General features: G+C 40.1%; 1 protein-coding gene across 1 annotated transcript in view; it reads right to left on the bottom strand.

The window, feature by feature from the left end:
* The window catches only part of LOC134359623 (solute carrier family 53 member 1-like), an 88,543-nt gene extending 62,559 nt beyond the window's left edge, over nt 1–25,984 (bottom strand). Inside the window, exons 1-2 of the mRNA XM_063073123.1 lie at nt 25,916–25,984; nt 22,273–22,324 (exon numbers count right to left, since the gene is read on the bottom strand). Coding sequence (XP_062929193.1) covers nt 22,273–22,324; nt 25,916–25,984 — 121 coding nt within the window. The remainder of the gene's footprint in view (nt 1–22,272; nt 22,325–25,915) is intronic.
* Between the last annotated feature and the right edge of the window lie 553 nt (nt 25,985–26,537).

The raw sequence follows: 26,537 nt of genomic DNA, 5'->3' as shown, positions 1-26,537 counted from the left end.
CAGTTGGGACTCATCAGCTGGTTAGCTCAGCTAGCAGAAGGAAAACTCTGATCTCAAACCTCCGCTGCCTTGTGGCTGTACCCACTCATGGGGGAGGCTTCAGGAGTAAACCCATGAAGGAAAATCTGGAGCTGGAGTCCCTAAGGCAGTCCTACGTTGTATTCAACACTGACTAGCAACTCTTGCAACGCTTCTGGTACCAAACTGTATCGGTCACTGCCATTCCTTTGGGTTCATCAGATGTGTGGAGAAAGGGCATGGGCAACAGCTAGGACCCAACATCCATGGTCAACTGTGGCTGACGGAGGCCAACAACAACAACAACTTGTCTCTGCGCATTCAGTAAGTGGTATACAGGGAAGTACAAATGCCAGTCAATACTCTCACACAGTATTTAGCATCAGCAGTGGTTGTCAGCCTTGTACAGTGTCATGTCCCTGGGCACATATCAGCTTCTCCATTTGTGCTTTTTAGGGAAAGTCGGCATGTAATATTACATCTCATCTGTTTCCCTGCGTATCCATCATGATGAACAATGATAGGATATTATACAACACAATGTGCAAGGTAGCGCTCCAAGAACTCAGACTGAAGACTACTGAATGAAATGCTGAAAATATGATGTAAAAAATTACATTAGAATGGTTAATGGTAAATCATGCGCAGAAATTAAGAGGAAAATAGATGGGATGAAAAGGGAGAGAAAGGGGTCTGTTAAATGTTTCTTTAAAAACTATTTAATTTATATATATATATATATATATATACACACACACACACATATATATATATGCTTTTAAGAGAAGTTTGGGTAAGTACTTGGATGTGAGGGATATGGAGGGCTATGGTCCAGGCACAAGTCAATGGGACTAGGCATTCACTAACCATTAAGCACATCTATATGAAACGTTGCTGTAGAAAAGCAGCATCCTTCATCAAAGATCCTCACCACCCAGGCCATGCTCTTTTCTTGCTGCTGCCATCAGGTAGAAGGTACAAGTTTCTCAGGACTTGCATGACCAGGTTCAAGAACAGTTATTACTCCTCAACCATCAGGCTCTTGAAAAAAAAGGGAATAACTACACCCATTTTACTTCTGGTGTTCCCACACCCAATGGTCTCACTTTAAGGACTTTGTATCCTGTTACTTCAAGCACATCATTTATTGTCGTTTATTTACATTTGCATTTGCACAGTCTGTTGTCCATTGATCCTGTTTACAGTTACTGTCCTATAGATTTGCTTAGTATGCCCACAGAAGAAGAATCTCAGGGTTGTATGTGGTGACATGTATATACTCAGTTAATAAATATTACTTTGAACTTTGAACAATAGTTTGGCACAGACTCTTTGAGCCTGTTTCTCTGCCGTAGTGCTCCATGACTCTAAACATCTACAAATTCTGAAGTAATGAGATACCACATGTGAAAGTTGGCTCCAATGCCAAGGGGGTTGCTTGGAGTAATTAATACTTACCGTGGCTTTAACCATTTACTGCTATTGAAACAGGTGAGGCCTAATGAGTGGATGTGAGCCACTTCATGCCTCACCGTGCCTTTTGATGCTGAATCAGTGGGCAGGGTTCTGGAGTAGTGAAGTTTGTGTAGGATAGGGAATTCCAGTGGCAATTTCCTGATAATTATGCTTAACCTCAGAGTAAAGGCACCAGAAGGTGCTGCCCAATTTACTGTGAGAGCTCTCCAATGTTTGTGCTGTAGGTCTGGGCTAAACCACACATCGGAGGCGTTTATGCACCAACATTTGTCAACAGTTATAAGCAGATCTGCAGCGGTAATCTAGTGTTTCATGCTAACATTTATCAAAGTGCGTAAATGAAAAGTGTTATAGGTAACAGTGTAACAGAAAAACATTCACCGTAAGCTTACTTAGTAGCTCTGAGGGGTTCAAATGTGCTTGATAAACTGATTTATTTGTCATATCATGTATGTAATAATGATGTTGATGGACACCACTGACATTGATCATTCTGCTTTTATTAATTTAGTGATGTAGTATGAAGTGGGCCCTGCCACCCCAGCAACCCCACAACCATGATTAGCCCAAACCTAATCACAGGACAGTTTACAATGACCAATTAACCTAGCCAGTATGTCTATGGACTGTGGGAGGAAACTGGAGCACCTGGGGAAAACCCAAGCATTTCATGGGAAGGATGTACACAGACTCCTTACAGGGGACGTCAGGACTGAACTCCAAATACGACACCCTGAGGTGTAATTGCGTCATGCTAACCGCAGCTCCACTGTGGCCTCCCGTTCTGTTCATAAGGAAAGGATTAGTAGCAGGATCAGGTCTTACACAGATGACCATTTGTCAACATTAATAGTAACACTGATTCAGAAGAGCACAGAGATCTCAACTGATTGTTAACTTGGAGGATACAGAGTTAAGACAGAGCAAGTCTGTGGAGTGATTTGGAAACAAGGATAAGAACTTTAAAGTTGCAGGCACTGCAGGACGAAGAGCCAACGTAAATCAAGCAGTCGCATGCATTATGCATGATTTGTTGCAAGGCATAATCATATCAGTCATCCTAGACATTAGTTATCATGATAAATATCTGCTTGTTGGCTTGCTGCAAGATCTGACCCTGAGAAAAGCTTCTGGCCCCACATTAGGCCCATCAGCATTTTGGGTGAATTTGTTTACACCGGATGGATGTGTGAAGACAGCCAGTGAGTACAGTGGTAGTTAGATCCCAAGGTAACAATGGTGTGAAGAGGACTTCAATGGAGCTGAGGCAGAAGAGAGTTCAAATAATAAAGTTAGAACTTGGTGATCTTACGGAAAGTCATATGTTGATATTTATCACTTGACTGACACCATTGGTCAGTGTACAGTATAAATAAGAATTTCTGATTTGTACCATTATTAACTGTAACGTGGAGTACATTATGCATACTGTGTGCAGATGCAGAAAAGATTCATAAGGATGTTATCTGGATTGGAAGCTTGAGATATTAAGAGAGTTTGCAAAGGCTGGGTCTTTTTTCCCTGGAGCGAGGGAGATTGAGAGGTGTTGTGAATGACATTTATAAATTTATGAAAGGCCTAGATAAGATATATAGTCAGTGTTTTTGTTTAGGTGTGTCTAAAACGTATAGCTCATAGGTTTAGGGTGAGGGGGAGAAGGTTCAAGGGAGATATGACTTTTCGCACAGATTAAATTTTCCACACACAGCAGTATCTGGAATGAGCTGCCACAAGAATCACCCCACAGTCAGATGGTACAGAGGTTATCACAATGCTTTACAGTACCAGCGACGCAGGTTCAATTCCCACCACTGTAAGAAGTTTGTATGTTCTCCCCGTGACCACGTGAGTTTCCTCCGGGTGCTCTGGTTTCCTCCCACAGTCCAAAGACGTACCGATTGATAGGTTATTTGGTCATTGTAAATTGTCCCATAATTAGGCTCAGCTTAAACTGGGGGAGGGGGTGCTGGGCAGTGTGAGTTGAAGGGCTAGAGGGGCCTATTCTGCATTGTATCTCAAAAACTAAATAGAAGAGGCATCTTCACAGATATTTGAATAAGCAGGACATAGAAGATATGGAATTAATGCAGGCAAGTGGGATCTGTATACATGGGAAGGATAATAACTTATAGAATGGGAAACTAATAAATGCGGTGGGCTGAAGGACCTTTTTCTGTGCTGTACGACCTCCTCTGACACTAGAATAACAAACTGGCATTTATTATTCTTGATCGACAAGACAAGTAACTGATACCAGTATTACTGATTGACTCACTGTGTGAATAGGAAAGTAGATGCAAGAGAGTTTCCTAAATTGGCATTTATCATGTTGTCTGACTAGAATACAGGATTTGTACTGCTGCTTGTATTAGTGACAATAAACTCAACATAAGCATACAGAATTTTTCTACATTAAGTCATTCTGGGATGGTTCCGAGAAAGTTTTACCCAAAACCATTGAAGCAGATATTAAGACAGGCAACCAAACAACTGAAGAAAGGGGGAGGAAGAACATTTCTATAGGAGGCAGGAGGGAGCAAGGGGAAGCCAATCAGGTTTAGGGTGGACATTTTAGACTTTAAGCCCAGCAAAGGCACAGCTGCTAGTGCAGTTTTCACTGGACAGCAGGAGAATGAAGGATGATCTTATAGAGGTGTAGAAAATTATGAGCAGCGTTGATAAGTGGAAATCAAGACTAGAGAGCATAGGTTGAAGGTGAGAGGGGAGAGATTTAATGGTAAACTGAGGGGCAACCTTTTCACCTGGAGAGTGGTTACTGTATGGGATGAGCTGCCCGAGGAAGTGGTTGAAGCTGGTACTTTAATAACATTTGCAAGGTGATTGGACAGGTACCTGGATAGCAAAGGTTTAGATCGGGGTTCCCAACCTGGGGTCCGCAAACTCATCAGTTAAGGGTAAGGGTCCAAGGCATAAAAAGGTCGTAAACCCCTGGTTTAGAGGGACATGGGCCAAATATGTGAAAATGGGGCTTGCATAGATAGGAATCTTTGTCAGCAAGGACCAATTGAGCCAAAGTGGCTTTGTGTGCGAGTTTTTCATTGAGTCTATTGTATTTCTTTGCTCTGCTGTGAAAACCTGCAAGAATCTGAATCTCACAGTAGTATATAGTATATGATGTACCTATACTATCAGCACACATTCTTTGATTGTAAATTTACTTTGAGCTTAATTTCTGTGCTGTTTGACTCCGTGATTCTATGATTCTGTGAGCAACAGTCAGAATTGGAGATGCAGAGTAGTCCAGAATAGAAAAAAAGCAGAGACAGGGGATTTCCCTTATTGTTGGATTTGAGGAAGAGACCGCGAGGCAAATCCAGTGAGGGCTATGGAAATTAAGAGTATTGTTAACTTGTGATTTTGCAAGATGGGAGACAATGTAGGCCAGCGAGCACGGGTGTGATGGACAGTGGGTAAGATAATGGGTAAACTTATGTGGGAAGAAGGGAAGGGGCACCAGAGAGAATTGGAACTGCTTAAAGTGAAGACAATAAATGCATGGATGAAGGCTTCAGCAGCAGGGGAGGAGGGCTAGATAATGATGTATGCTGGTAAAGGAGCTGGACACGTGTCAAGAGCTCAGCCCAGAGTCACCAAAAGCATCAACCTTACAAACCAACTTTTATCACATTGCATCCAGTACACACTGATTTCTAATGCTCTGCGTAAATAGGAAATCTGATTTATCTCTGTGTTACAAACTGATTAGGATCACATTGTAGGTGTAGCAGTGCAGGAAACTGGCATTCAACACGCTATAAATAACTGTTGTCTTATAATATTAGCCAACCACATTCATCAAACTGATTCTATTAGCCGATTAATTGTGCCTGTTGTATTCACCTCAGTGAAAAATCAGAAAAACTGCAGGTGCTGGAAATTTGTAATAAATCAGAAAATGCAGGAAATACTCAGCAGGGCAGGCAGCATCTCAGTTTCTTTTTGAACTTTCTCCTCATTGTTCCTGTACAAGTTCAAAGGTACCAATGATACCCACTAATGTCTTTCAGATTAGACAAATAAGAGAGCTTGTATAGGCACTAATTTGCTGGCTCCAAATAGAACAACTAATGGTTTATCTGACATACAGATTTATCATATTGAAGGTATAGGACTTCTGCAGGCATCAGTTTTACAATAATGTTCATTATTCTTTGTAAGTAGGAGTCATTAATCACACGGTGCAAATAGAAGAGCTAATGGTTATTATTCCCAACGTTCTGGCATTATGCTTGCCCCATAACTAGGAGAGCTAATGGGTACCAATGTCACATACTGACATAAATCATGCTTTAAAGAAGGGAAGCTGAAGGAATCAGTACTGTGTCGAAATTAATCACTGTATGAAGTGAAGGACCGAAAGATAGTGGCGAAGTATTTTAAATTTTTTGATTAGCACTCTTTTGTCCTTGCTGGTGATGAGGATTTTCTGGAGGCAAGGAATACCTGCCTGCAGTCAAATCTGGTCAGTTCCCAACCTGGTGTCTGCGCAGAAGAAAGGCCTGGCAGTCTACTTAGACCAGGGGTCCCCAACCTTTTTTGCACAGCGGACCGGTTTAATATTGACAATATTCTTGCCGACCGGCCGACGGGGTTAGGGGTGGGGTTGTTCAAGTAGTGTTGCCAACTTTCTCACTCCCGGATAAGGGACAAAAGTAGCAGTCAAATACGGGACACTTGTGCTTATCCTGAGAAAGACTACCATGACCATGAAGCCTTGCGCGGGCACCTGTGTGCGCGTGCGTGACATGTGTACACATGACGTGCGCATGCATGTACGTGCTGATTTTTTTCTACGAATTGTTTTTGGGTAAATCTTCCCGATTCTGTTAAGTGAAACTACACTGTACATACATTATTTCTACTTTATATGGGCTGTGTATTTATCATATCATTCCTGCTTTTACTATATGTTAGTGTTATTTTAGGTTTTATGTGTTATTTGGTATGATTTGGTAGGTTATTTCAGGTTCAACAGTGCATGACAGGGAATGAGGAAAGGTGCAGCTGACTCATATCGTTTCATATCGCCAAATCATATCGTTTCCTCGCGGCCCGGTAGCATATGCTTTGCTGCCCGGTGGTTGGGGACCACTGACTTAGAGTATCATGCCACAAAAACAACAACAACAAAATTTGCTAAGGGGAGGGACAAGCAGTCAGAGGAATCATAACCTGGTATTGGTACTGGATTAGAAAACCTGAAAAGGGAGATGAGATTGCAGCAATTCAGGAGGAGTATTGAATCCTTCAAACAGGGGTAGTTAATGTCAAGCATCTGTATCGGAAGCTTTAATCAGACTGTCTTGTGGCCCGTTGATGTTATTGTGTTATTGATTTCTCTCTTTCCTCTAGTAATAGAAACATTTAGTTTTCGCCAGTTGGTGAGGGAATTAAAAACATCCCTGTACAACAAACGGGTGAATTAGGCATGATCTTAAAGCAATGCGGGTTGCTTTAGTAAAGCTCACTAAAAAAAAACGTAGAAATGGATTTATAGATTGGTACAAAGTGGCACAGGATGAAAGGTGAATTTATTATTAAAAGTCCTATTTTGTTATGAGGGTACAAAGGGTAGTAATATCAATTACATAAAAACTTTAGTAAGATGTCCAGATAAACATAAATAGTTAAAATTAAATGTATTACTAAGGGATAGGCCCATTGAAATTTCCTATTCATGGGTTACATTTATCAAAGCAAAAATATTTGATCTGTCACTTAAAAGGGACAATAGAAGTACTCACAATTTGTGCGCTTTGATTTGCTAAGATACTGGATGACAGACTAAAATGCTGTAATATGTGCAGTTATATTTCCCTTTAAATTGGTTTTGTGCATAGCACATACTGTATGCTCATTAATTCTGCAAAGCATGATATTTAGTATCTTTACAGTTTAAAAACACTGCATTTTCAGTCCACTAAGATGGGAAGAGTAACTTGAATGCACAAAGCAAGACATCCATATTTTTGAGGAATGTGAGAGATGCGAATAGGTAAAGGCAGCTTTGTACTAAGTCAATAAAGGAAAAGAATGGGACGCAAAATTGAGCAGAAACAACAGTGGAACATCAGCTTAATTCAATGTTATAAAGCTGTTAGTAACTGCTGGAGAATGAAATCCAGAAACTTAAAGGTAAGGTCATTGAACAACAAATAGTCGGAATGGTTGGCTCAGGATTTCCACTTTGTCTGTCGAAAGGGCATCTCAGATTGAAAGTAAGATGCTGAAACATCAAGTGACTAAGACATGAAGCATGAGAGATGTGAACATTGCTGAAAGGCATGTGAGATAAGAACTGCACGGGAGGGCTAACAGGACCAAGGCCAGGCATCTCAGCTGGTTCAGACAGCCCCTCCTCTACAAATTGCACCCACTTATTCCACCAGAGTTGTGCAGGGGGAGAGACAGTAATATCTGTCCTTCCACAGCAGACAGCTGCTGTAAACAAATTTTGAAAACATTCCTTGGTTAGACAGCACAACCATAATGAAGCCGTTTGAAAGATGAAGGAGAGATTGGGAACGCACAAATCCATTGCCCAGGCCTTTACTCCACCACCCCTGGATGTTGGATCTGGAGATGGCACTGTCCTCAGAATCAAGAATGAGGCACAAATCTTGTGGTTACAGCTGTTTCATTGGATGTTCAGTAGAGCACTGTGAGCAGTGTGAACACAGCAACAGGTTGTACATTGTATACATTCTCTGATATTAAGTGGAACCACTGAACCATCGGAACGGGTAATGAACTCTAACAAAGAACCTGCCTCGTGCTCTGTCTTTATATTGCAAAAGGGTTCAAGCAGGACAGAAAGAATCTCTTCTGATGAGAACACCCTGTGAGACAACAAGGACAGTCTTGACCTATGTTGCCATGAGAGCTCAGGCTTACTGACAAAACAACTACTGAAGTACAGAACCAGTTATTCTACAAATTACTGAAAAACCACACAACAATTACCGAGAAGCAAGTGATTGTATAGACATACAAGCAAGCACAAAGAAAATTAAGACCCAGGAACAATAACAATTTCAATCCTAATCCAACATAGATGACGAGACAGACTGTCAACTTGAACAGAGCTATGAGGGAAGCATCAAGAATTGAAAGCAGATTTCAGAGAACATTTATAAGAGTAAAAACTCCATGAGGTGCTTTTCTTTTTCAGTGTGCCATTTCCTTAGTGAGTGTGAATGTACAATTCTTCAGTGCTTGGTGCTACACATTATAGTTAGTCCTCGTGCATTCACCCTGCACAGTTTCTTTTGGCTAACATCGAAAATGTTGTGAAGATACCAATCCTTTTTAAAGCGAATATTGACATTGCATAGTCAATATTCAAAAAAATTGAAAATATTGAATATATAATAACCATAGCTAGTTATTCAGAACAGAATATGCAAAGCAAATAAAAACAAAAGGAAGATAGCCTACTGTATATTTTGAACATAGACTCGCTGGTCACTTTATTAGCTAGCTCCTGTACCCAATAAAGTGGCCACTGGGTGAATGTTTGTAGTCTTCTACTGCTGTAGCTCATCCACTTCAAGGTCTAACATGTTATGCATTCAGAGATGCTCTTCTGCACAACACTGTTGTAATGCATGGTTACCTGAGTTACTATTGCCTTCCTGTCAGCTTGAACCAGTCAGGCCTTGATCCCTGGCCTCTCTCATTAACAAGGCATTTTCACCCACAGAACTGCTACTCACTGGACTTTTTTTTTTGTTTGTTTTTTGCACTATTCCCTGTAAACTCTAGAGACTGTTGTATGTGAAAATCCCAGATGATCAGCAATTTCTGAACTCAAACCACCCCATCTGGCACCAACAAAAACTCCATGGTCAAAGTCACTTAGATCGCATTTCTTCTCCGTTCTGATACCTGGCCTGAACAACAACTAATCCTCTTGACCATGTCTGTATGATTTTATTCAATGAGTTGCTGCCACATGATTAGCTGATTAGATATTTGCATATCTAATCAGATATGTACCTAATAAAATAGCCACTGACTGTATGAGCTGTTCTGTAATTTAATTGTAAATTGAGCCTCTCAGATTTATAATCTGAACACAGGAGGTTCTGGTCAAAATTAATCTGAGTTTACTGAATGAGTTTCTGAACAAAGCTTTAAACCGCTATATTGTAAAACTAACTGCACCTCATTGGAGGCTGCAGCACATCTTGATGACATAAGAAATACAGCTTTTAATTTTATTAGTCATCAATTGTAATTATGCTTAAATAATTATAGGCACAGTATCTGGCTCAGACATTGGGATTGACATTTCTGACTTTATCACCTGCAGCATGAAATCAATAATTTATGATTCACCTGGAGTTAATGTTGAGATAAATTAATGTTACTGGAGTTGCCATATTAAACATTGGTAAATGTGAGTGCACTTAATATCAAAAGAAGTTATGTAAAATGTAAAGCATTAACAATCATCCTATCTCCGGGGCAATTTGAGGCAGTGTTGTTTTGTCTCATTTGTTTAATCTCTTTTAAAATATTCAAAATAATTCAGTCTAAATTGATCCATATTAAGTGGTAGCTCTCAAGTGTCCCGACCCCTCTTTTGTTTCTCTGATCTTGATTGGAGTTATCAAAGTCACCACTGATGTTGGCACTGTCAGTGTCATTCCTGGCTTGAAATTTGATGGCAGACTCCTCAGCCTCCACGGCTTCAAATGCAGAAGGAAATCCCAACCATGTGGAATAATTAATCTCCTACAGGATGATACCACAATGTTTGCTGCCCTTTTTTCAAACCTGCAGAGCTTACTGAATTTCTTTGCCCATTACTTCCCTTTGTGCACTTTGTACTTCTGTAAAAAAGAAGATCAAGTGATTTATAAATCATCCCTGGCAGAAAGAAAACCATTTCTGCGAAAATTCAGCTGCTTTGGCTGCCTGAAAAAAGAATATTTGTGGGTGGTGTTAACAAAAAGTAGCTGTAAAATTCAAAATTATTGATCTCCTGTATTGATTGGTGAAACACAAAAGCATTTGATAAAGTGAAACACAATAAGTTATTTGAAATATTACAGAAAACTCTAGATCTAGATTCGAAAGACCTCCGCCTAATCAGAAATCTGTACTGGGAACAAACTGCCGCTGTAAGAATAGATGGAGAAGTGAGTCAGTTTACGAAAATCAAGACAGGCGTTAGACAAAGGGTGTGTTTTCTCCCCTGATTTATTTAATGTGTACAGTGAAACAATATTATAAAAAATAAGAGACATCTTGGGAATCAAAGTTGGCAGTGAAAACATCAATAATTTCAGATATGCAGATGACACTGTGTTAATTGCAAGTACGCAGGAAGAACTACAAAACTTAATTGATATAGTTGTTGAAGAAAGTGCAAAAATGGGTCTATCTAGAACGTATGGTGATATCCAAAAAGAAGGAGAATCCTATCTGCAGGCTGAGAACAAATGGGGAAGACATAAAGCAAGTACAGAACTTTTGCTAATTAGGAAGCTGGGTGACATCAGATGGCAAGTGCGACATGGACATCAAAAGAAGAATAGGGATGGCAAAAGACACCTTTACAAGAATGAAGAATATACTGACCAACACTAAACTAGGCATGACAACCTGCCTCAGAGTACCGAAATGTTACGGTTATCCAGTTATGTTATATGGCTCGGAATGTTGGACAATATCTAGTAACATGAGGAAACGAATTGAAGCAGCAGAGAACAGGAATTCGGCAGATGCTGGAAATTCAAGCAACATACATCAAAGTTGCTGGTGAACGCAGCAGGCCAGGCAGCATCTATAGGAAGAGGTGCAGTTGACGTTTCAGGCCGAGACCCTTCGTCAGGACTAGTCTTGACGAAGGGTCTCGGCCCGAAACGTCGACTGCACCTCTTCCTGTAGATGCTGCCTGGCCTGCTGCGTTCACCAGCAACTTTGATGAAGCAGCAGAGATGTGGTTTTTGAGGAGGATGCAAAGAATATCATGGATGAAATGAATATCTAACAAGGATGTCATGAACAGAGCAAACACAAAAAGAGAAATAATGTATGAGATCATGAAAAGGCAACATAACTTCTTTGGACATGTGATTAGGAAAGAGGAGTTAGAATGCACAGTAATTATGGGAAAGATTGAAGGGAAGAAAGCAAAAGGAAGACAAAGACAAATGATGATGGAGACAGCAGTCAGAGAACTGGAAATGAATACCAATGAATTGATCCACTTGACTCGAAACAGGAGTGTGTGGGCCATGACAGTCAAAGCTCAAACCGGGCACAGCACCTGATGATGATGATGATTAATTGGTGACCTGTCTCTTTTATCAACAATATGCTGAGAACCCTAAACAATTGTACCTTTACAGTATAATGGTCTAAAAACATCAACAATGACAAAAACCTTCAACAAGCAGCTGTAGCAAGTGCAGAAACCATTCTAATAACTATGGCCTTCTATTTCATAGGTATGGACAGCAATCGACTGCCTAAGAAATCTATAAAGACTTATAGGAAGGTTGGCCATCCCAAACATCACTACAAGTACAGCACAGATGGCACTTGCAGATATCATTGCCAATTACGTGCACTCTGAAAACTCACACTTGTCCCTCAATCACATTTTATTTACTTGTGCACAAGGAGAATAACGTGCATCCTGTCACCAAACTGTTCGGAAGTCTGAACAGAGAAATGCCAATTTTTATACACCTGTTACCACTATTAACCAGTTGGTAACCTTGGGTATGTTCAAGTTCCTTATTTGCAGGATCAATTACCATTCACAATACAGGTGTTAAAAGTCAACAGACACTACAAGCTGACAACCAATGACACTTTGACATTAGTAATTATCCCTCATTTGGTGAGTGTGTGCCTCGACTCCTTCTGTTACATTCTTCTCTCATCTTCATAAGCCAAAGTGGCCTGATTCCCCACTGTGCAAAGGGAAGCGACACGCTTCAAAAACTTTTCTTGCCTGGGCTGCCTGCACTCAATCTGCAATCTATCCTTGATTGGACATTCTGTTAACCCTTGTCTTACCAGAACTTCCACACAGGCACCGCGCTGGGTGGACCCACAAACTGAGTGGATTTGGCAAGTTTGGCATTCCTCTTTCGAGGAAGAAGAATGAGCAACAGAAGTATCTTCCTAATGATGAGCGCACGATGTAGAAAACAATTCGTTCAGTCTCATCCTGCAACTGGAATTTGAACAATGAGAACAGTGCTTAAAACTTATCTACTTCCTAAAACATTGGGAACCATGCAGCAGAAGTTATGAGTAATGGTTTCTAACTTTACTTTAGCAAAGTCATTAATCTTTGCAGTAAGTAACCTTTAACTGATGTTGTATGTATTAGGATCTGAAGATCACCTCTGTTTGTGCAGGTGTAGTAGGTTGTGTGGAATGCTCGATGAAGGTGCTCTGAAGATTGGATCTTAGACTTGTCACATTGACAACATTATTGCATTACAGAGTACATTTCAGAATACTGAGAGCATGCACTATATGACCAATAATTTATTTTTTCTTTTAATTGGACGGAACAACTCAATTTTTATATGCAAGATTATTTCCAAGCATAAAAGAAAACCTCCGGGGGAATATCGCAATTTGTAATTCCAATCTCAGTGATCTGCTTCCTAGTTGGATACCACTCACTTCACTGCAAAATAATTATACTTCCAATTTAATTCAATAACAGTAAAAGGATTTACGAGGGGTGATTGATAAGGTAGAAGGAAGATGAATGATACAGCTCTCGTTACATGGCACATGCAGTTCAACTCTTTGAGTGATCATGCAGAAAGTTTGAAGTTAATAACTCACCTCCTTCTACCTTAGGCCACAAACCTATCAATCACCCCTGCTGTGGACTACTTTCTGGAGGTCCAAGATGCCGACTTCTACAAAGAAGGGATCTGTATGCTTCACCACTGCTGGACCAAGTGTGTAAATATAGGAAAAATAGATGTGCTAGGTTTTCTAAAATTGACTCCTTCTACCTTAGGCCATGAACTTATTAATCACCCCTCGTAATGTCCTGAAGTCGAGCTTTGAATGCAAGACTTTTTTTTATATTATGATATGTAATAATGATGTATTGAAACTACACTACAACTAAACCTCTGGTTATGTTAACTGGAACAGAAAGTGAAGCAGGTGAATATGGCATGCCAGTGATGCATGCTTACATTCAACCCACTTCATGAATGAAATAAGTAAAATAAATCATAGAACTATAGAAACAGGAGAAGGTCCACAGCTTCTCAAAGTTACCCTGCCTTTCAACTAAATTATGCAAAAAAATCTGTATTTTAATTTAATTTATTTGCCTCTATAATCCTTAATAAGTTACATACTATAATAAAAATCAATTTATATTGGTTCTGAAAAATTCAATTGACTCTGACTTTACAGGGTCTGGAAAGCATGATTCTAGATTTCCACATTTTGTGATACATTCATCAAATCTGTTAATCAGTCAGCTGATGGGTTACGCAGTGTCATTTAGCTATATGGGACTAGCTCGTTTGATGGCATTCTCATCTAAATCACAATGTTCAAGCTCCACTCCAAGGTCCTGAATACAAAATACCGGCCGTCTGTCGAGTGTAGATCTGAGGAGCTGGTGAAGACAATAAACAATTTAGTAGAATTAACAGGGAAATTCCCATGTCGCTGTCTGTCTATACATTTTCCCTGTAATGGCATGGGTTTCCTCCGGGTGCTTTGGTTTCCTCCCACAGTCTAAAGATGTGCCAGTTGGTCAGTTAATTGATCATTGCAAGTTGGCCCATGATCAGGCTCAGGTCAAATCAGGGGTTGCTGGGCGTGCAGCTCAAAGGGCCAGAAGGACCTATTCTGCTTTATATCTCAATAAATAAATAAATCGTACCCTAAGCCAGATCACTAAATTACCCTTTCTCTTCTGCTCACTTGCCCATCACCTCCTTCTATTTCTTCCATAATCCACTGTCCTCTCTGATCAGATTCCTTCTTCTTCACCTATGATCTGTCAGCATCTTACTTCATCCCCCCCCCCATCCCACCTACCAAACTTCCCACTCACCAGGCTTCACCTATCACCTGCCAGCTTGTACTCCTTCCCCTCCCCCCATCATTTTATTCTGGTTTCTTCCCCCTTTCTTTCCCACCCTGATGAAGAGTCTCGGCCTATTTATTCTTCTCCATGGATGCTGCCTGGCCTGCTGAGTTCCTCCAGCACGTCGTGTGTGTTTCACTAAATAAAATGCCTGATTAGCTAATTGCTGTTTGTGTGGTCTGACTTTGCACAAATTGGCTGCTGTATTTGCTACTTTACTGCAGCGATTACCTCTCAGAAATATTTCATTAGCTGTAAAAGCACTTTCCATCTCCGTCTCTTTCTTTCTTTGCTTTTCTTTCTTTTTAACTTGTCAAGTCTGGATCAGTTAGAACTTCGTTCAGTACCGTTTAATAAATTAAAGCAGATAGGAATACAAGAGTTTAAGGGCAAAATTTCACCCTTGAGAACTGTTGGATTAGTTTGATTGGCAACTCTACTTACCATTACTGCAGCTGAGGACTATCCTGGAATGGGAAATGAGATATTGAAAGCTCAAGTAACAGGGGTCACGAAGAGTAAAATGTGGACAAGCCCAATTTTGTTCAGAAATTGACATATTTGTAATTCATAGTGAGTATTACTGATGGTGACAATGTGATCAATCAGCTAATGGTTTCTGGTTATCTTAACAAATTTACATTTATTAAGGATGCTAATTTATCAAACTTTGAAGCCCTTCTGTTTATCTGGTTCTACAATATACCTGGGGTACTGTTACTTTCAGTTACCCTGTTAGCGATTGGGAAAGTCTTTGTGCCTTGAGAAACACACTATTTGAAAATGGTTCCATACTTTAAGAATGTTTCTTGGATGCATTCAAGATCACTTATTTGGATGAAGTCAAATGAATTTGTTGAGAATCCCAATTTAAGACTTTAATTGTTCTGTGGCATTAGTCCTAGTTTATGAATGTACATGAAGCATTGTAATCCCGAATTACAAGGGATTTAAAGTACAGAAGTAGCTTCCAGCCCAATCTGTCTGTGTCAGTATTTAGGATGAACATGAGCTTCCTTCCACCCTACTTCATTTAATTTCGCCGGCATATCCTTTTCCTTTCACTCATTTGTACTAAACTAATTTCACACTAAATCTGTCTTTGTCTCTTTTGCCTCATGAGGTCCATGTTGATCACTGAAAAGCAAAAGTAAAAGGAGTTCAATGAACTACATCCTATCTTCCATCTATATGATTTCAGGACAAAATTAATTGTCTTATTTTCAGATCAAATCTGATATTTTGGACTGAAACTGATTTTATCCTCAACCAGTGCAGGTTATTTACTTCAGTAAGCTTCATTGTCTTGAAGTCAACCAGTAATATTCCATATTGAATTTCACTTTATATTCTAGTAATATTAAGTCTTTAGACTCTGCCTACTATGTGGAGATGTTTTCCCATTTAGATGCAATAACCACAGAACTGTGGAAATGAAGCCTATTCTATAATCGATTGTGTGGCGTGGCCAAGTGGTTAGGGCGTTGGATCTAGCGATCTGAAGGTCATGGGTTCGAGCCCTGGCCAAGGCATCGTGAGTGTCCTTGAGCAAGGCACTTAACCACACAATGCTCCAGTCTACACAGCTGAGAATGGGTACCGGAAAAAATGCTGGGGGTTAACCTCACGATAGACTGGCGTCCTATCCGAGGGGGAGTCTCGTACTCTCAGTCGCTTCACACCACAGAAACTGGCATAAGCACTGGCCTGATAGGCCACAAGGCTCGTGACAGACTTTAATCTAATCTATAATCAACTGGTGTGCCAAAATTTGGGAGGTTAGAAAACATCTATTTTTTTAATCTTGAGAGGGAAATAGTTAGCACTTTCATCAGCACATTTTCTGTCTTTCTTTCCAGTTTCCAGCAACTGCAACATAAGGGTCAAGGAGTTATAGAAGGATGCAGCTTCTCAAGGAAAGCTTCATTCAGTAAATGTAGTAATTGTATGTAACTAGGAGCACCAGACAAGCCAACGGGTACCAGTCTTAAATATTTTTACCCCTCCTCAGGGGTTCCCCAACATTTTTTATGCCATGGACCCCTACCATTAACTGAGGAGTCCATGGACCCCAGGTTGGGAACCCCTGCTCTATATGAATGGAAGACATGTCGATTACAAATGACACCAGTCAGACTCAGATGAGTAGGTGGCTCCAGTGTCCGATGCTTTTCTCACTGCATCACTTAGAGAGTTGATGGTCAATGGTCACATCTAGTTATGAATGCAAGAGCAGATACAGTAGATACTTGCTACATGAGCATTTCTTATTCACACAGCACTTCTTGATAGCTTGTGACATTGTAACCCAAAAGCAACAATGATCCTGATCCTATACAGCAGGGGTCCCCAACATGGGCTCCACGGACCCCTTGTTTAATGGCATTGGTTTATGTCACAAAAAAAAGTTTGGGAACCTCTGCTATATTAGGTAAGTCATGAAGCTATTTCTTATGCTGTATGCAGAGGGCAGAAAATTACAAATGTACCAAATGAATAATTCACAAATAATTATTTAAAAAATGATTAATTAAGAAAATGAAGAAAGGATTTCCTATCTACATCTGATTTGTTTAAATCCTGCTGATAGTTCAGATATCCTCCTTAATATTGCCAGTCAAACCAGCAACCTGATGTTCATACTGCCTGATCATTCTTCATTCTCCTCTTCCCAATTCCATTTTTCTTCCCAATGCATTACTACTGTGTCTTCTATGCCTCCAGTCATTTGGACATTCTAGCTTCCAGCTCCATCCACCACCTCGCTTTAAATATGCAGCTACTTCAAGCAGTCCTGGTCTACAATACAATTTCTGCTCTCCTAAGCCTTCCAAATTCTCTTGGCCCCTTCTCTCCAAACCTGGCTGTTTTGTGGTGACAGAAGTCATTTGCATCTAGTCAAATGACCACTGTCACCTTGCTGGAGAGTTGCCACACACTGTAAAGCTTTATTTCAAACAAATCATTTATGTGCTCACTCTCTCTTTGTGCTATAATAGCTCTATAAACTTTACAATGATTCTTATATGTTTTGAAATGATATTGTAAGAAGTTTCCAAAAACACGTACACAAAGAGCCCAGTCAGTAAACTTCAGTCCCCTAAATGCAATGCACATCCAACTTTTGTAATGTCTTTATTTCCTTTGTAATATGTGGTAGGAAATTTTTAGGCAGTTTCTAGAGTAGGTTATGTGGTCAGCACAACAATATGGACCAAAGGGCTTAAAATGTGCTGTAGATTTCTTGTGAAGTCCAGATTCCAGTTCACAGTCCGGTCCATCGCTCCTTATTCCAGATTTTCTAGTTTCCTTTTTTCTGTTGGGTGCTCTAATTGAGACAGCTGATTCATATTTTGGGCTGGCTACATAAATAGCTCCTTGGTTCAGCTTCAGTTGCTGTCTCCCTACCAAAGTGATTTTTGTAAAGGAAGAACTACAGTAGATTCAATACTTAGCTTGGAATCTGAAATTAGGAAGGCTCAAACAAATAAAGAAATTATTTATTATTATTTTTTGTTATTTTTTGACATAGAAAAGGCATACGATATGCTCTGGAAAGAGGGAATGTTAATTAAATTGAAAGAACTAGGGGTGGAAGGAGAATTATATAATTGGGTTCTACACTTTCTTTATGGTTGAACAATTCAAGTCAAGGTGGAAACAGAGTACTCCATTACATATTTGGTTGAAAATGGAACACCACAAGGTAGTGTCTGCAGTCCATTACTATTTTCCATAGTAATGAATGACATAATTGCACAAGTTGAACATAGTGTGGGGAAATTCTTATATGCAGATGACGTTATGGGTGAGGGGAAGAAATTTAATTTATATACAAAGGAAAATGCAAGATGCAATAAGTAAAGTGGAGGAGTGGGCAAATAAATGGGGTTTCAAATTGTCTACAAGTAAGTCACAAGTGATATGTTTCTGAAGAAGTCACAAACCAGTTTCTGTGAAATTATATGAACAAAAATTAGAGCCGGTGAAGGTAATTCGGTTCCCTGGTTTGTTATTTGATGAGAAACTTACATGGAAAAAGCAAATCGAGAAAATTACAAACAAATGTAAAAAAATAAATAATTTATTGAGGGGTCTTGCCAGACAGGACTGGGATGCGAGCAGGATATCGCTATTAAATATTTATCAAGCTTTAATGAGGGCTACATTGGAATATGGAAATGTAGCTTACATGTCAGCTGCAGAAAGTAATTTAAAAATGCTGGATGATGAGCAAGCTCAGGGCCTCAGGATATATAGTGGTGCATTCAGAACATCACCTATATCAGCTCTTCAAGTCGAAATGGGGGAAATGCCATTAAGACTTAGAAGAATAAAGCTAATGCTAATTTACTGGGTTAACACCATGGGACATAACTACTCACATCCAGCTAAAGCTATATTAAAAGACTGCTGGGAACATAGTAAGTCAAGTTATAACAGCTTTGGATGGATCAGGGATGCAGCAGCACTAAAATTTGGTCTACACGAAATGGAATATAGCCCTACAGTTCCAATATTTGATGTTCCTCCATGGCTCTTTACAATGCATACAGTAGATAAAAACTTGCAACAACTTTTAAAAAAGAAGTCGAACTATAGAATCAAACATAGTGCAAGAATATATAGACTCGCATTATAGAAATGTAATTTTTTTACGGATGGATCAAAAGACCCTAGGTCTGGCCACACAGGTAATGCAGTCTACATTCCTCAGTGCAAAACTAGTATCAGGAAAAGAACATCAAACCATTTATCAGAGTATACAACAGAATTAATGGCAATGTTGAGTGCATTATCTTGGATAGAAGAAAATAATATCAAAAAGGCTGTAATCTGTTCAGATAGTTTATCTGCATTAACCTCGATCAAATCAAGAAAATCAGAAAGTAGACAGGATATTTTATTGGAGGTTTTATGCAAGTTATATACACTGACCAAAAATGGGGTAGCTTTCTTTGGGTTCCTGTTCATTGTGGAGTGGAGGGTAATGAAAAGGTGGACAGTACAGCTAAACAATCGTTCAAATCGTCTATAATAGAGGCCCAGATCCCTCTTAGCAAAGTGGAAGTCAAAAGTATTATTAAAACACGTATTGAGGAGACATGGCAGAAGCATTGGGATGAGAGTGAAACGGAGACAACTGTACAAAATACAGAGGCAAGTCAGATACAAAAGATTGTCAAGTGGATATAGAAGGACAGAAGTGATCATCAGTCATTTGAGAATTGGACACACTAATCTTAATTACACATTACACAAAATAGGGAAACTTCCAACTGGGTTGTGTGAATACTGTAATCAACCAGAAACTGTTGAACATGTATTGATAAAATGTAAGAAGTATCAAAAAGAAAGAGTGAAGATGATAGGAGCGCGTAAGATAAACAAAAAAACTGACGTGGGTATTGAAGACATTTTAAGTGGGAATTCAAGAGAAATACAGATCCGTATCATGAAGTATCTGAAAGACTCAGGTTTATTATATAGAATATAGGGAATGCAATTCTTTTCCCTTCTCCTGTTTATCCAACGATCCACACTCCAGTCTAGTAGGTGGCGGAAATGCACCTTAAAGCTGGTTTGCCAACCGCCATAAAACAACACAAGAAGAAGAAGAAGTTTCAGTTGCTCGATTTTTCCTGTCCAAACCCTCTGTCTAAATCCCTTCTCTGCCCCTTCCTCCTGAGGTCTTGTCCTGCAACCAGTCTCTGAAGCCTTGCCTCACCTGGAGCCTTGCCTCACCTGTAACCCTTGCCTGCAACCTTCGCCTGCACTGCTGTCAAGTTCAACTGCTGGAGCAAGATAAGGAACTCTCTATCGTTGTTTTGAACTGTCTCTGTGTCCACACCTTTGCTAGGCAGGTCCGGCTGTTTGCCGCTACCTAGTGTTGGGAATCATCTCGTCATGTTCGGCATTCTGTGTATGAGTCCCGGCCCTAAGTCCTGTTCCCAAGAAGGGGTCCCAGCTCCGTGTTCCATGTCCCTGTGTTCCTGTCTCTCCCTCAACCAAGGTTCTGCGTTCCTGTCTCTCCCTCAACCAAGTCAAGGTTTCCGGCTTTGTGTTCCGAGGTTCCTGTTTCCCAAGACCACGTCATGTCCTCGCCTCGAGGAACCCAAGCCTCGTCATGTCCTCACCTCGAGGAACCCAACCCTCGTCATGTCCTCACCATCAGGAACCCAAGCCATGTCCAGTCCTGTAGCCATGTCATGTCCTCGCCTAGTTCCAGGGTCCAAGCCCGAATCAAGACGCAGGTTCTGGGTCCTTGTCCAGTCTCTGGCTCGGAGTCCAAGCCCAGGCTCCTAGTTCCCAGTTCCTAGTCCTGGTCCCACTTGCCTAGCCAATGTCCTAGCCCAAGTCTGTGTTCTTGTCCCAACTCCTAGCCTGCATCCAGTCACATCCCTAACCCTAGTCTCTGGTCCTGTCCTGTTCCAAGTACTTCAGTATCTGTGTCTTGCATTTGGGTTCGCTCCCAGTCGCTCCCATATGACATTTCTATGTTCTATATTCAACATGTTAATTGCTATAGCAGAACAACCACATTAAATCTCTGGTCACTTATGGATTGAAAAGGCAACAAAAAAAAGTGAGATAGATCCTGGAAAAACATCTTCATGATATTGAAATTTGTTGAAAGGTATCTCTCAAGAAGCTTACTGCTGCTTCTGAAGGACCACAAAACGATCAGCTAAACAATGTTGAGCAGAGTAGAATAAGGGAAAAATATTAGTGGAAATGATCATATGTCATTTTATCAATTCACTTCTTTGCAATGTCTAGCATACCGTCAAACACAATAAGATTTCTATAAAGCAGTTCTTCCCATTCAGTTATTTTGCAGCATTTACTCCTAGCAGTTCTTTACAGAATGTGCATCCAAGCTCAAGAAATATAGTGAATGTTAGTAATTCAGTTTTATTTCAATAAATGTTGCTTATACAAACTCCCTCATTAGTGTGTTGTACTGAACAATCACAATATACTGATAAGTAGCTTCTCTGTGCAGAGCTCTCGTTGAAAGTGTAAGCACAAACAGTGGAACAACATTTTGCCCTATTAAATTATTGATGAGCGAGAATGATTTCATATTTCAAGCAGTGTACAACGTGATTATTAATTAAATCCTTTGGCATCACCATTGCTTGATAGGAACACATTCAGAATGTTAATTATTCATCACTGACCTGTATTTTATCAACACAATTGAAAGTCAAGTTAAGAACAAGACAGCTAACATTATATAGCACCTTTAACATTGTAAAATATCCCAGTCCCTCTCACAAGAACAGAATTCGACCAAGTTTTCAAAGCACCAAGGCAGGTTTGAAGGCGAATCTTAAAAGGGCAGTGAGATACAGAGGTTTAGAGAAAGAATTCAGGAATACTTGAAGTGTGTAATGTCCTGTTCAACAAACCTTCTATAACAAATATTGGAATAATATTGACCACTATTTCACTGTTGGAACAATATAGAAGCTAATCCCTCTTTCATTATATATAAATTAAATCATATTCCAGCATTAAATATTAATCTGCTGGATACTGGCTAAATTTGGCATAATTCCAAGTGCAAGTCATGATATTCTATTCGGAAGCAACATCTGTTATGGGAGATACTGCAGGGCCATCTCAGAGCAAGGCCACTCACACCTTACCTTCTGTCTTTGGGGCTTGGTGCTGGGCCATATGCAGCATCTTCTTCAAAGCCTGATCAACAGGGAAAATAAAAGGTGTTAGAAAACTCCCACATGCTGTTACTCCAAACTATGGGATAAGTGAGGTGGAACAGGAGGCGCATGAGGCTAAACCAGTTCTATCAACAGTACAGGAGACATAAGAGACTGCAGATGTTGGAATCTGGAGCAGCACATAGATGAAAGGTTTCATCCTAAAGTGTCAGCTATCCATTTTCCTCATAGATGCTGCTGAGTTCCTCCAGCGTTTTGTGTGTTGCTATCAGCTATATTGGTGGTTAATACTGCTCATGTCTCACAAGATGGAAAAACATGAATTCAGCTGCACTAAATTAGCTATGCATGCTTGTGTTACTATTTGTGGTTCACTTCTCATAGACTCAGAGCACAATGGATTGTGTAAACATGTCAACGAAATCAATATCGTGGAATTTCCCCAAAAAAATCCTATCATATTTGCATCATCTAATAACACCTGAACCTGCAGAACTGCCAACAGTCTCAACGTTAGTCACTGGATCTGGATTAGTGAACAGTCAACTGGTCGCCATGCAGAAAATCTAGTATCATCACAAATCGTCTCAGAATTTTCTGCATGATGATGAAATAACTATTGGACCTGATGAAGATCCAACTTTCTTTCCTCTTGCTTAAAATGATAGGCTGTATTTAGGCTGCATGTGATTGTAAAAAAAAATCTATAAAGATTTTGAGAACACAAATTTGGAAGCCATTATTTGGGATCGTATTTGTCATTGATGTAACTCTAAATAACAGTTTGGGCTCTTTTTGAGAAAGAAGTGAAAGATAGAGATGTTTGCAGCTGACAGTATAGGGCAAAACTTGAAGCCTTGAACCATAAAAAATGGCCACTACTTCCCAATAGGGAATTCACAAAAAAAAGTCTTTCTTTATCCAGAGAGTGGGTAAACACTCAATGTCAGGGGAAGTGTTTGAGGTGAACATCATAATTGTCCCTTAAACCTCATTGTTTACATGAGAGAGGAAGAAATGTAGCTGCATTGACAGGATAAGTCAGGGTGAGGAGAGGCTCACGTGGAGCATATATGCTTCCACTTAGCAAACCATAATTTGTTTCTTTAATGTTCCGGGTAACTGCATGAGCAGGATGTGAGGCTCCTATTACCATAAAGAGTACAAAGGACTTGTTTTGCCATTAAAGACCTTTCAGTTCAATTAGTGCAGAACTCTCGATATACACTGATTGCAATTTGACCGTTTCTGTTGCTAGCCAAGGAGGAAATGCACAGAAACAGAAGACTCCTTGGTGGAAAGAAAAGAATGAGTAGGCCTGTACACATGGCACCTCCTGCACATTTCTCCTTGCAATCATCATACATTGCCTCACGAGAGAGATATCTTTGAGTTGCAATCAACAGGAAAAACTCAAACCCAGACAGGTCATGTCACCATTGTACATTGATCAAGTTCCAACTCTAAATGAGACCTTATGGATCGGATCACAAGCCTCATCTGCTGCACAAAAGTGTAAAGCTTTCAATGAATGTTTATGTGCAATGTCATGTAGCCAACAGCTCATCATTCATTCTCCGTAAACTTAAACTGATATAAAATTTTGCTACTTATGCCTTTACTCGTACGGCCAGATTTGGGAACAGCTTCTTTCCAACTGTGATAAGACTGCTGAACGAATCCTGACCCGGATCTGGGCCGTACCCTCCAAATATCCGGACCTGCCTCTCGGTTTTTTTGCACTACCTTACTTTCCATTTTTCTATTTTCTATTTATGATTTATAATTTAAATTTTTAATATTTACTATTGATTTGTAATCCAGGGAGCGGGAAGCGCAAAATCAAATATCGCTGTGATGATTGTATGTTCTAGTATCAATTGTTTGGCGACAGTAAAGTATAAAGTACAGTATAAAGTACTTGCATGGTTCTATTCTTTCATCATCCTTATCCACAGTGATAGAAAATTCAATGTAATTTTACATAATAAAACTAAAATGCTGTGGCTTTAATAATAAAATGAAATGGGGATTTGTTGAAGGTGTATGTTAAACAGATCCATCAGCTTCTGCTAAGGGTAAAACTGGAAGTTTTTGCCTAAAGACTGCTCTAATCAATTTGAGAGTTTGTGAATTGCTATGTGCACATTTGAGAGAATACTTCAGAAATCAATACTTGGTAATATGCTGTTTCAAGGGAACAAGATTAGTTCATAGTTACACCGTGCTTTTGAAAAAGAAAAAGCAACATTCTGAGGTGCTTTATGTGAATTGGGTTTGGCAAATTTGGCAGTATAATCAGAGATTTGAACAAAATATTACGTTTTAAGGAGCATCTTAAGGGGAAAGAACTAGAAATACAAGAGGTTTAGGGAGGGATTTCCAAAGTTTATCATGTAGCTAGATTGTTAGGTGCTGACTGATTAAAATTGGGAGGTGTCAGATGTTACATATTGTAGACAGATTGGTATTCAACCCACCTGAAAGCCTCAGACAGCTTAACATGGTTCAAATAATTCTCATAATTGATGAAAGTGGAAACAGCATTGACAGTGCTTATTCCTCAACATAAATGGCTGGTGATGGGGGTCTGTTCAACTGAAGCCATTGAATACGTGACTGTAAAGCCCCCCAACAGAACACACCAGCATTATCATGGGTCAAGCTTTACGTATTTAATTTGTGCTTTGTGTTTGTTATTATGTGTTCTTTTAGTAATGTGGACTTCTATTCTTTGAAATGAAGGCGTGTCTATTTCAGGCTCAAGGTGCAGTGTGTGGACACAGCCCATCTTTGGAGAAGACTGGCATCTATCCATCTACCAGTTCCCTCCTTCCTCCCAACAGCTGCCTTTCTACAGGCAAGCATGGAAACCATTTTGCACATATCAGAATGCCTCACAGCCACACTGGATGGCCAGTTTAGCTATTTCCAGTGGAATTGATTGAAGGAGAAACGTTTGAGGAGTTGACCCCGGTCTGCTTTGCTTAATCAAAGTCTGTTGTCATTGAGTAACATATAGAAAGTGCTGGAGGAACTTAGCAGTTCCGTCAGCATCTCTGGCAAGGAATAACCAGTGGACATTTTGGGCCGACACTTCATCAGGACCACGATAAGCTTCTCCGTCTCTGAGGTGCTGCGCCTCATACCATGCAGGAAACTAATCGGACAACGTGCTGAACACCCCGAATGGGGACAATAGTGGGAGATATAATCAGATTCTCACATCTTCGCTTTGGAACCCCTCAACAACTACCCCCAACTCAGTTCTATCTTTTTTGCTCTATTCGCCTCAGCACGCAGATTTATACCAATAATAACAGACTTGACAGACTGGTAAACATTGTCAACAAACCATTCTCCGACAAACCCATAGATGCTGCTGAGAGTTACCGATGATAATTTAACAAAGGTCCTGATAATAAATTTATTTTGAGTTTGAAAGGGACATTTGCAGGTCGCCAGCGCCCACTAACATTTTGGCACCCAACCTGAGCTAGATTCTCGCACGGGGGGTACCCTTCATCAGAATTTCGCCGCCCCCGCAATACCCCGTTAACGAAAATAGTTTTCGTTCCGATGTGAGACTAGTGTTAACCATAGTTCTCACCTCGTATTCGATGTACTGCTTCCTCCATTCTGGCGTTAGATGCGCCGACAGATGTTCCGCAAACTTCATTGCTGTCAAAAACTCCGAGCTTGAGGATGTTCCAGGGAAACATAACAGGAGCGAAAGAAAAAGAAGAAGCAACCGAACTCGCCCACTGCTTTAAGACTGCTTAGTGTTTAACCTGGCGACAGATATGGCAATAAAAGTTAACATGTACGTTTTTTTGCACAACGCTTAATTATGGTGAAGTACGAGCAGATCCCTAACACCTTTCTCTGGCTTCAGGCGTCTCGATAACAGAAACTGTATCACTACCTATCAATAAATAATTGAGCGCTCCACTAACAGGAAGGGAGGGCGGGAGGGGTGAGATCGCAAACACAGAACTGTCAAAAAAAAAACAACGCTGTTTCAAAGTAACTTTCGCTTCTTTTAGTAAACTGCTATAGACAAGTGGGTTGTGCGTAATGATTTTGGTGCGTTGTCTGCCAGGGTTTTAGAGGGTTGATTTATGAGGCGAGGTGGGATTGATTTGGTTTTCATTCCATTCAGAAGATGAAGGCGAGAAATCCCTCTCACCAGCACACTAAAAATGAGGCCACGACTGTTAAGGCGCGCAGCT

This window comes from Mobula hypostoma, chromosome 21 (genome assembly GCF_963921235.1).
Source record: "Mobula hypostoma chromosome 21, sMobHyp1.1, whole genome shotgun sequence".
Classification (NCBI taxonomy): Eukaryota; Metazoa; Chordata; class Chondrichthyes; order Myliobatiformes; family Myliobatidae; genus Mobula; species Mobula hypostoma.
Note: the sequence above shows the minus strand (reverse complement) of the source record. Positions and strands in the feature narration are given on the sequence as shown.